At 34.6% G+C, this 12602-nt stretch overlaps 1 protein-coding gene across 1 annotated transcript in view; it reads right to left on the bottom strand.

Annotated features, from left to right (window-relative positions):
* Window positions 1–91: 91 nt before the first annotated feature.
* LOC113227093 (synaptic vesicle 2-related protein) overlaps window positions 92–12602 on the bottom strand; it is a 44903-nt gene continuing 32392 nt past the window's right edge. The window contains exons 2-6 of the mRNA XM_026459966.1: window positions 12243–12403; window positions 3648–3756; window positions 2608–2692; window positions 1635–1724; window positions 92–637 (exon numbers count right to left, since the gene is read on the bottom strand). Coding sequence (XP_026315751.1) covers window positions 500–637; window positions 1635–1724; window positions 2608–2692; window positions 3648–3756; window positions 12243–12403 — 583 coding nt within the window. The 3' untranslated portion in view covers window positions 92–499. The remainder of the gene's footprint in view (window positions 638–1634; window positions 1725–2607; window positions 2693–3647; window positions 3757–12242; window positions 12404–12602) is intronic.

Genomic DNA, 12602 nt, shown 5'->3' with positions numbered 1-12602 from the left:
TTATGATGATAGTAATATAGTCCTGCGAGATTGTTAGTATTTTACAAATAATCCTGTATATCATCACATTTGTCTCCCAATGGGGTAAGTCCAAAATAAACACCCCTTTGATACGTACGATGTTCACATTCCTTTACCGTTTCCTATAATACGTATAGTCTAATCGATAAATTAGACACCTTTCTCAAGCTGCCGCCTACGATTTACCTATCTCATTCCGTTAGACAGTTATCCATTATGGCCACACCTCCAAAATCATCGAAACTTTCCGACTTTTGAATCCTACTCATTACAACTTCGTATCGTGGACGTATAATATTTCGTACAATGTAATAACACAGAAATATTTTAAAACAACTTTTAGATAATGATAATTCCAGACAATTGGCCTTCTGTGAAAAGTTTGGAAACTTTTCTTCAGAGGCATTTTAGGGTACATACTAAGACAAGTGAGGTCCAACCCTAAAACACCAAGAAACGTAATAAATAACACCTTTAGCTAAGTTGTACCAGTGATAGTGTCTCTCATTTCGCGTCCTTTGGTTTCTATTGGAAGTAAGAGGCATGCAATCGCGGCAAGAACTGCAGCTAGTGAGTATACGCCCGTCGCTATTGCTATGGAGTTCTTTAAAAGGACCTGTAATTAAAAATACTTCTTATATTACCCAAGTTCAGTAATACTTTACTATTCAGTTCTGTAATCTGTGCCATTACACAGGATTAAAGCGACGTTTCGATTGACGGAAATAAAACATTAGAATACATCATACTACATTGATATTTTAGTAGAAAACACTAACATTCACGCTAAATCTTTCTTCCAAGTCGGTTCACTTTATCTATCGTTTACACTTTTGTTTTTATCCGTCAAACGTCCCAGGGACACGGCGTCCTTGATGATTTTGGTATTTTTATTTTATAAAATTAATTTAAAAAGAAAACGATGAAAACACAGTTGCGCGTTAGAGACACCGTGTGGTTCTAGGACGCGTTACGGGATAAAATAATATACTACATAAATATATATATGTTAGGCCAATTTATCTGGTCTCAATATAGCGCATTCCCCTCCTATTAAGACTATGGTCACACCCAGAATTAATCTAGAAAGAAAAGTTTATTTCCGAAATTGGACACATCGGGTATTGAAACCGGGACTTCCACATCAGACCATTTATATCAAACAATAGTTTCTTGAAATAATAATATGATGAACAATAGGGCATTTGCAAAATTGCTTGTACCGGGATTTAATAATCTGGGACTCAAATGCCTAATTATTACTAATTCATCATCATTTCAGCCAAAAGACGTCCACTGTTGAACATAAGCCCCCCAAACAAAGCCACAACGACCTGTCCTGCGCCGCTTGCATCCAGCTGATTCCCGCAGCCTTCACCAGATCATCAATCCACCTTGTGGATGGTCTGCCCACGCTTTTCTTCCGGTACGAGGTTGCAACTCGAAAACTCTTCGGCCCCATAAGCCATGTTCTGCGAGCAATGTGCCCTGCCCATTGCCACTTATGTTTTGAAATTCTTTGTGCTATGTCGGTTACTCTGGTCCCCTTGCGGATATCCTCATTACTGATTCGATCATTAGTAATTATGAAAGTATAAATAAAATAACAATACCTGAGCAACATAGGGGGTGATCATGGCACCAAGTCTCGCTACCCCGCTACAAGCGCCAACGGCCGTTGACCTCAATGCTGTTGGGTACACCTAGAACACGTTGATATTTCTATAATATGATTCCATAAATGAGTAATGCTAGTTGTGGCATCATAGAAAACCAGTAGATAAGTCCAGGAGATTAATTAATTATATTCAAGACGGTCAAATAGGTAAGCAACAGTTTTTTTATTTGGAATCTAAAAAAATATGGTGTGATTCATAGCATTTTAAGAAATGTCTTTACGCCTAATTTCTCAGTCCGCGTTAAGGGTTAATAGCAAATTATATATAAATGTACCAAACACACTACTGAACTTCAACAATTCCAACAGAAAAGCACAAAACAGAGAACGTAGGAGCCAGCTTGACTTTCAAATTACGTGATTACAACCATTTCCGAAATTAAGAAATTGAAATGGAGTATTGGGGTGAAGGATAATGCATAAGATTCGATATTTCACTATAAACGTAAGGCTGACTTTCAAGTTACACAGTTACAACCATTCCTGAACTTCAGAAGTTAAAAAATAGAGAATGGTTTTTACAAATACATTTTAGAAAACATTATGTTCGAAATTGATAATGTAGTGGCATATTTTCTTCATATTGAAGTTGGACCACTATCGAGGTACCCATCTTTATTAAAAAAAAAGAATCATCTAAATAGGTTCACAAATCACAAAAAAGTTGGAGTTCTCGCGTAACATACATAAAAATACGGTCAAATTGAGAACCTCCTTTTTTGAAGTCGGTTAAACATTACTGACAGACGCGCAGCTGTCGCGTCCCTGCAGCGCTTCTACAAACGTGTAATGTCACGGCGTTCTAACAGTTGAGGAACGAGAGAAATTCCGTTTGCGGATTATGCAATTTAAGTGGATGCTAAGAAAGCTTTACTCGCTGCACTTCGATTAGTATTGTATGTATGTACCTCTGGTGTGTACACGTAAGCGGCTTGAAAGAGTCCAGCGATGATACCACGAGCCAGGAACAGCACACAAGTTAGGAAAGTACGACTGAAAGCAAGACAACACATTTGTACTCAGCATACCTAATTTCATACTTCACAGTGGTAACACAATCGCACGTGAAACCAAATATCGTCGTAACTTAAAAATGGTGCAATTGAGAAAACACGATTTGAAAGTTCAAAAAATACTGAATGGAATCAATCAAGTTTCTCCTACGATATATTACACAAGGACGTACTGTCTCCATCCACGCTAGACTTGTGTACAGAGTTGACTACTTTAAATGTTCAGTTTAATAAATATTATTGGAAATGTTATTCTCAAGGGTTGGAGACCTGGTGTCCTGAAACACAGGCCTTGAGCCTAGCTTAGGCACTTGTCTCCCACAATATCTATAGAATAGTTCATAACTTTTAGTTTGTTATGTTTATTGCGTTGTATTGTGGTGAGTAATAAAAAAAAAAATAAAAAAAAACTTTAGTGAATAAATAAAATTATTTATAAACATAAAATTATATTTAAGTTGTTTAAAAATTTGATGTGGGTTGTACAAAAAGGTTCGAATCATTATTGAACAGGTTTCAAAAGTTCTGAGGATTATTATTTTTTTTGTTACCATGAGTACCATCACCAGCCTGCTAAATATCTTTCAACACTGGCTGGTTGATATTCTGCTTTTTGTCTTTGTGTTGCAGTTTCAAACTTTAGTCAGATAATTAATAGTAAAGTGGTTTAAATGGCAACACTAAACCAAAAAGGCAGAATATGCCTCGCGCGATGAGTCTGCTGTTGTATTATGGTCAAGCCTTTTTGTTACCGCCCTGTTGCGTTATTTCTTTGTAATTTCTTAACATCTTTAACAAAAGATTATCTATTATGATAAAAAAGAGCCCTTATAACCCTAACAATATATTCAATGTTAAACTATTTCGATAATAATAAACGTTAACAGTTTTGTACAGTGGAGCATCTCAATATAGATTAGTATAACAATACTTACTTTCCATTATAAATGAGGACACAAACGCAGACGGCGAATATGACGAACTGGGCAGCCATTGTCTTTTTGCGACCAAACTTCTCGATTACAAATATGGTTGCAAAAATTCCTAGAGAGAAATAAAACTATACTTTATTTATAAATATGAGCGTGAGCCTCATGCCATAGTGTAAAGTATATGCTGTACAATAAAATATTCTGATCGCGATATTAGTTAATTAAGTAAGATGGTTATATGAAGATTGACTGCCGCGCAAACATATCGTGGTTCAAATCCCGCCTCGAAGCACTTTGAAATTTATATATTGTTTTCGATTATTTTTTTTGGTTTTATTTTGTTTCTTTTGAGAGTATCTGGCCTGAATAAAGATAAAAGTTTACAAAATACACTATTCATCCTCGTGTCGTCGCGACAGTACTTAGAATTGGTGTGTACTAAATATAAAATTTAAAAACGGTGTCTTAATAAAAACACGCAGAATGGCTCTGGTATCCTGTGCTAAGTGCAAGCGCGAATATAATTCACGGGATGGCGTGGTCTGCTCATCATGCAAAAAACATTTTGAGTTCGACTGCTCTGGTATTTCGGAAAAATTATATTATCTAATGGACTCCAGTAGAAGGAAGAAATGGAAGTGTAAATTATGTGTACAGTCGAAAAACATAACAGAAAAATCTAATGTCACTATTCGAAAGCAACGCACAACAAAAAAAGCGGAAAAGTATAATTACGGGCCACAAACTCAATCTCAAACTCAACCACGACCATCTACAAGCTTAATAACTCCCTCTACCTCACATGATATAGTGAGTGATAAGTCCAAAAAATCTCTTTCGGAACATTATGATTCACACATCCTTAGCGATGACGACACCTATCAAGACTTATACGAAAGTAATGAAATCTTATCGAGAAGTTTAGTAGACATAGCCAATCACAATATTCTTATAGAGGAGATGAAAATAGAAATCAACACCTTGAAATCATCTTTAGGAACTACACAAGAAGAACTAGAAAATACCATTATAGAAAAAAATGAAATGGAGAGGACAATAAATAAACTTACAAAGGATATACAATTATTGAAAAACATATGCCAATCCCCAACAAAAAATTTAAATAATGACAACGAGGTTAAAAGACAATCTATATATAATAATAACATTAAACACACCAGTATAATTGCAACATCAGCGAGAAAAATTGGAATGGATAATAAAGAAATGTTTGAACTTGAAAAAAAAGTTTTACTACTACAACATGAATTAACATTGGCAAAAACTGAAATCGCAAACTTGAACAGGGAACTTGACAAATGTTTAAAGATTATTAATCAAAACAAAAGTGGTAGGAGTCCTTATGAGAGAAACAAAGTTCAAAACTTAAATATGGAACAGAATGACACTGAAGTTATAAATAAACAAAATCCTAAAATATTTATCTATGGCACACAACAATGTAGAGGGTTGGCAGCTACACTAATTAAGGCAAAGAGAAATACTCAACAAGCACATTACGACGTTTCTTCAATAATTAAACCAAATGCTTTCACACAGGACATAATCAGAAACATACACCTTATGACAACACAACCATCGGACAAATTACTATTAAGTATTGGTGAGAATGATCTTCACCCAAAGCAAACAGTGCATCAGCTCAGAAAGTGCCTCCAATCCCTTGGAAATAAAACGGTCATTGTTCTACAGGTAGTGAAAAATTATAATGTTAATAGTGACTATTTGAATACAAACATTGAACGTCTGTGTAACCAGTTTATAAACTGCCGCTTTATATCAGTGAAACGTTATGAAAAACTAAAAGAGTTAAGTAAAAAAATACTTTGTACCATAGGCCACATCGACTATGATCGTAATTTTTTATATACTGCACAAAAGTGGCAGACAGGGAATGACGAACCAAGTATGTCTGTGAGTTCTAAAAATGAGACTCCGCGTAAACTCAGTTTTAATGAACTACAAAGTACTCCAAAATCAGACTTTTTTCGACTATCTAGGCAATGAAAACAGTAAAATTTATTTTAAGCTGCTTCATCAAAATATAGCGAGCATACTGGCAAAAAAAGAAATATTAGAATTGACAATAGAGGAACTTCAGAAATTAGGCTTTGGTCCAGATGTAATTTGTCTGACCGAAACGTTTGTTATATCGGGGTATGAGCAACATATTAAAATTCATAATTATGACTTGGCATCAGCCTACTGCAGAAAAACCAAATCTAAACGGGGGGGTACCTGTATATTAGTAAAAAACAATCTAAATTTCAAAAAATTAGACCTAGTGAAAAAATATACCATTACAAATACATTTGAATGTTGCGCTGTTGAACTGCCCACAAATAATCTCATCATTATTTGTCTTTACCGGACCCCTGACAGTGACCCTTCTCTATTTTTAGATAGACTTGAATGTGTACTAAATGAAGTTTATTCCATTTATAAATATAATACAAAGATTATTTTAGCAGGTGACACAAATATCAATACTCTGTTACCGGGTAAAATTACTACGCACTATAAAGACCTCGCTCTTAATTATAACTTGACTATGCATATAACTGAACCTACCAGAAAAAAGTCGTGTCTTGATCATATTCTTAGTAATATAGAAAATGCAAGCTCAACAATCTTACCTCTGTATCTGTCCGACCACGAAACTGCACAATTATTAAAATACCCAGTAAAATCTAAAGGTAATAAACCTAAAACATATTATTTTTATAAAAGAGACTACAGTGAAGATAATATTTTTAAATTTAATCATTGTTTAGAAAATCTTAATTTTAATGACATTTTTGAAGAATCTAATATAAACTTAGCATTTAATAAATTTTATGAGCTTTTTAGTCTGTTCTATCTCCTTTGTTTCCCCAAGATAAGAATTAAGAAGGATTTAAATAAGAAACAAAAATGGATCACTAGAGGCCTAAAAAATAGCTGCAAAACAAAAAGACTCCTAAGATTTAAGTACTATAAACACAAAAATAATGCAAATAAATTAAAATATTTAAAATTTTCAAAAATATTAAAAACGTGTATATATAAACTAAAAAAAAATTACAACATACGTTTTATTAATAATAGTAAAAATAAAAGTAAAGCGACTTGGACAATAATCAACAATGAAATTGGTTCCAACAACTTACAGAAAAATGAAATTGAATGTATAAAAAATGACAATAAATTAATAAAAAATACAACAGAAATGGCCAACGTATTTAATTCATATTTTATAAAAACAACTGAAAGAGATATTATCGATAGGCCTAAAAGACAACACAAGCTCTGTAACCGCCCTCAGTCAATGTTTTTAATACCAATGACTGAGAGTGAAGTTTGGAAGGAGGTGATGTCTTTAAATAATACCAGTTCTGAGGGATTTGATGAAATTTGTACCAAAGTAATCAAAACCTCCATTCACAACTTGATTTTTATTTTTACGCACCTAATTAATTTATCTTTCATGACAGGAATTTTTCCAGACAAATTAAAGACTTCCATCATTAAACCCCTACACAAAAAGGGTGACAAAAATGACGTTAGTAACTACCGTCCCATAACTCTTATCCCAATATTTTCTAAAATAATTGAAAAATGTATGCATAAACGTTTAAGTGAATACTGTGATAAATTTAAATTAATACGCAATGAACAATTTGGGTTTCAAAAAAATAAATCGACAACACTTGCCACTTTTACCTTAATGAAAGAAGTTTTAAGCAAAATTAATAATAAAATCTTGACCACAGTGCTCTTCTTTGATTTAAGTAAAGCATTTGATTTCGTTTCACATGACGTTCTTATGCAAAAACTGGAAGCTCTAGGTGTGAGAGGTATCCCTTTGAATTGGTTTCGAAGTTACTTAAGTAACAGACAACAACAAGTCGTGCTGTCTAGATTAAATAAAAACAATGAGATGGTCTCATTTACTTCAGATTACCAGTTTAACAGATACGGAGTCCCACAGGGTAGTGTGTTAGGTCCCCTTTTATTTCTTATATATATTAATGACATAGTTGACGTAACCAATCATAAATGTATAATGTTTGCTGACGATATTTCTATAATAGTGACTACCAAGGGTAAAATCTGTACTGACACAATTAAAATTCACGAAGCTGACATAAATAAAACTATTAATTTAATTACTACATGGCTTGACATTAACAATTTGCAAATAAATTTAACTAAAACTAATTATATAAACTTTAATAATACATCAATATCACTACAAATTAGATATAAGGAATTGAATATTGACGAGCTAAACGAAACTAAATTTTTAGGTATAATCATTAATAAACAATTAAATTGGAAATCTCACATCGAAAACGTTTGTGAAAGAATTAACAAATTTGCCTTCGCCTTGAAATGTTTGCGTAATATAACAAATATGTCAACCATGTTAACAGTTTATCACGCATATGTAGTCTCGACCCTACGTTATGGACTTCTTATCTGGGGAAATGGTACGAATATAAACAGAGTGTTATTGGCGCAAAAAAAATGTATACGTGCAATTACTGGTAGGACTCCGCTTGAATCCTGTAAACCTATATTTAAAGATCTTGGTTTGTTACCCCTGCCTGCCTTATATATTTATGAAGCCAGCATTTTTGTGAAAAATAATTTACATTTGTTTATTAAGAGTATTGACGTGAACCATCGAAATTATAGAAATCCCAATAGACTAATTTTTTTTGACGTACCTAAGGTAGAAAAATATAATCAAAATTGTTTGTGTATGTGTGTCAGAATTTACAATAGATTACCAAATGACATTAAACACTTGCCCATTACATTATTTAAGACTAAATTATATGAATTGTTAAAGAATAAAGTATATTACAGTATTAGGGAATTTCTACAATAATTTTTATGTAAAAGAATTTAAATTAATTATATATAACTTAATGTAAATGTAATCATGTGACGACCTATTTTTCATTTATTTTGCATGCCTAAATTATCTTCGGGCGAAACATGCTTGAACTTATATGTATATTACTGTGTTATCATGACCACCATGTTTTATGCAAATAAACGATTTGATTTGATTTGATTTGATTTGATTTGATTTGAAGATTGCTAACGCCGCCCTGTACCTTGGCTACTTAAATGTTGCAATATGAGGAAAATGCTGCAGAACGTGTACACTGCTCCTGATGACCACTGTCAGGGTGGACCGCGGGAACGCCATCGATCGCTATTTTGTATCGATCGGGTTGCTAGTTATAGTACCTAATTGATATTGTAATTTATATTAATTAAATTTATAAAAAACTATTTCGGTTTTCTTTAAGTCTTGCACTTTGAGAATTTCGTAATTATATAGTATTATCTACGTAACGTTTATTTTTGTCCAATCCTATCGCGCGATCAGATGCGAGAAAAATAAAACAGATCAGTATACACATTTAAGTCTATCAGTTTCCACTACCAAGCGATAGCGCGATCAGAGTATACTAAACCAATTATCCAATCGGAATAAATAATTTCCGAAATTTTAACAATATTAATTTTAAAACTGTTTATTTATAAATTGCGGGATTTAACATTTTTAGTTTTGTTACAAAATAGTAACAATAAACCTCACAGTTCACAATGCCTTTCGGCAAAGACCTCCCAACTGTTTGTCTATCAGGTCAGGTTAGTGTGTTTAAATCTAAATTCAATTTCAAATCTCAGAGTACAGCTAACTGACGAGCGTGTATTATTCTTCATTTATTTATTTATGAAAACAGTTTGTGTAGAAGTTGACATTGAACAAAATAACAAGTATGGTTTCACGCTATAGTAGCCGTAGAGCTCCTTGTGAAAGAGTTCGTCAAGGGAAGCTACCTTACCTATTTCAGCCGCCAAGCAGTAATGTGAGCATTACTGTGTTCCAGTTTTGAAGGGTAAAGCTGCTGGTGAAGTTACAGGCGCAGTGGCCATGTCCCTCAGATCTTTGTAATTTAAAGCTCTGAGTAGCAAGTGTTATAGACAGGTGTAAGGACACACCAGGCGCATGACTTGTTGATCCCGTCACATGGTTTTTTTTTTTAATTATGAAAAGACGAAACTATTTTTCCGGATTTAAATCGCGTATATTTGTTTTTCAAATTTGGGATCCAGTATTTCCTCTGATGAAAGATCCCAAACAGACATAAGACTGCAGTACTGATTAATATGTTTTAATTTATTCTAATTTCTATTATTAATTAAGAATAAATTTAACTTAATAAAAATTCATACTGTTAAAATAAAATAATTTGTAAAACAGATATATTATAGATTAAAAATAATAAGGTATTTAATTAATAACTTTTGTAAGTATAGTGAAGAAATAGGATGGTTTGCATGAATATTAGACATAACCGGTTTATGACTTTACCACCACAGTCAACCGTGACCATGGCACCTGTAAAGGGTCCGATACGTAGGTTTGCTTGAAAAAACGAATATACGCGATTTAAATCCATAAAAAAAAACGTTTCATTTCCTATGTGTAACAATCGCGAAAACCTAAGAACTCGTTAAGAAAAAATAATAAATATTTTGTTTTGTTTTTGTTTTTTTTACATTGGAGTAGTATTAGTAACGCTCACATTACCGCTTTGCGGCAGACATAGGTGAGGTGGTATTCTTCTTATAGCGCTCTATCTGACAAGAACTCTTCGTCATTGAGTAGTAACTTTTAGAGGCCAGTCCCGTATCTTCGACATGTATTTTGATTATAGTGCCCTCCTTATCAATCTTTTGGTTATGCGGGAAGGGTACTATAACCTGTGCAAGCACAGGGAACTTTTAAGTTCAAATCCTGACCCCGGATCCGCCCGTGTACAGTCATATACATGATATACCTGACCCCTAACATTATTAGGCCATTACGTATTGAACAAAGAAAAAATTAAAGCAATTTCAACTTTATTGTGTAAGCAATACAGTGGAGTGTTGCTTGAAGATAATCATATCTTTAAAACCAATAATACTAAATTTCGTCATTTAACTTCCAAGTAAATTGGACGAGCGGCTTGTTGCATCCACTGCCAGTTACAATACCCGTGGTTAGATTCCACGAGCACTGTTTTGTTTTAACTAATGTTAACGTTGACAAATCCCAATATTTGTTCACTAGAAATTGCCTAAGGTGGGTGACCCACCCATACCCACCTTACGCTTTAATAATAATATCTACCCTAGATATTATTAATAAAGCGTAAGGTGGGTATGGATAGATTAACAAATCACGAAATCGCTGTGCAGTTTGCATACGATCGTGACTTCTGTCCTTACGCATTGTCCCACGTTTCGTTTCTATTCTATTCAGTTTTAATTACTTTCAGGGTCTTAGTGAGTTTCAAAGTTTTCTTTCTTGTTTTAATATGCCGCACTTAACGGAATCATTAAAATTAGAAATTATTGTTCTGTATGAACAAAACTTAGACATTCCTTACACTTATCCAGACGTCAAAAACAAAAAAACAATATTATATAGTCATAGCTAAACAATATTTTATTTTTAAAGTGACTCGATCCATGCTTGCCTCAATTTGCAAAGCAATCCTTATACCGTTTGACCACGACGGCGTCACTAAAACTGGTTGAAATTTGTGTTCTGTATTTAAGTAAGAACCATACGTTAAAGATCAAATTCGCTTAAAAATTTTCTTAAAATGTTCACTAATGAGACGACCAGGGAGTCACACTAAAATAAATTTTACGGCTCACAGGTTAAAGATTAAGTTTGTTTAACAATTTTCTCCACATTTTTGTGCTCAGAACCAAAAGGTCGACAATGTCGGCTTGGGGGGTCAGGTATCTTGTGTTTATGACTGTACAGGATCGACTTATAGAGGCCAACTCCCATACCTTTTCTGCATATGTGTTGATTATAGTGACCCTCTTTAACAGCCTCTCTCTCTTGGTTTGTGGGAAGGACACGTACAGGAACCTTATAAGTTCAGGTTCTGACCCCAGATCAGCCAGTGTACAAGGACAACCTTGTGACAACACTACCTCAGTCCAGTTGTCAAGAGGCTAGTGCCTCGGGGGAGCCGCCCCGGGTGCACATACAGTGCCCTCCCTATTTTCCAGATAGGTACCGTAGCTGTAGGCACGCTCACTTCCCGTTGCGCTTTGCAGATCTGACAGTTGCCACCGCTAAGCCGTAGTCCACTATCAAATCTTCTCATTGGTGGCGGAACCGTAAGGCACTCTCACTTCCGGCGTCGGGAAGTGAGTTTCTCCGTCGTCTCTCCAGTTACCAATAACCTAAAAGGCTGGAGGGACCGGAGGATATCTAGCTTATGCTTAATTAGCTCTCTGGGATAGTGTCGGAGATGCCGGTCGCATTGTCCTGTGACAATGTCTGGACAAAGCTTCCAACTTAAAGGGCAACTGACGTATCCCGCGCGTCTCCTCGTTTCAAACTCTCAAGCTTCTACTAGATCAGATCTACTTCAGACTAGATCGCTACTAAGGCGCGTTAGCTGCGCACAAGACAGACGCTCCCGTCACACACCACCGGGGCAGCAAACATATCCGTCACTTTTAGAGGCCAGTAATAAATTTATGTCAGGTTATCCATACCGGGGAATTCAGCAAGCGTAGTCCATAACAGGTCCATATAATCAGTGGTTTGTAAAGGTCGACAGTCTGCAGCACACGAGTCGCCTGTACCGTCGGGCTCGGTCTCGAAGAGTTCTGTCGTCATTAGCACTAAACCGTAGTAGCAGAAGGCGCAGGACATCCTGAAATGATTTGGGATGTGTTAGAAAAAAATTTAGTTGGAAAAACGATAGTGTTCTAGACAACTACTTGTCAGTTCTATAATACTGCCTACTATAATTTTTAAAATCTGTCAAAATTTATTTTATTGAATATGATGCTTTATTATATATTATATATATACAGGGTGTCCGGTAATGAATGTATCATACTGAAATGGCT

The sequence above is a fragment of the Hyposmocoma kahamanoa genome, unplaced genomic scaffold, assembly GCF_003589595.1.
Source record: "Hyposmocoma kahamanoa isolate Upper Pololo Valley unplaced genomic scaffold, ASM358959v1 202, whole genome shotgun sequence".
Taxonomy (NCBI): Eukaryota; Metazoa; Arthropoda; class Insecta; order Lepidoptera; family Cosmopterigidae; genus Hyposmocoma; species Hyposmocoma kahamanoa.
The sequence above is the reverse complement of the archived record's forward strand: the minus strand, read 5'-3'. Positions and strand labels throughout refer to the sequence as shown.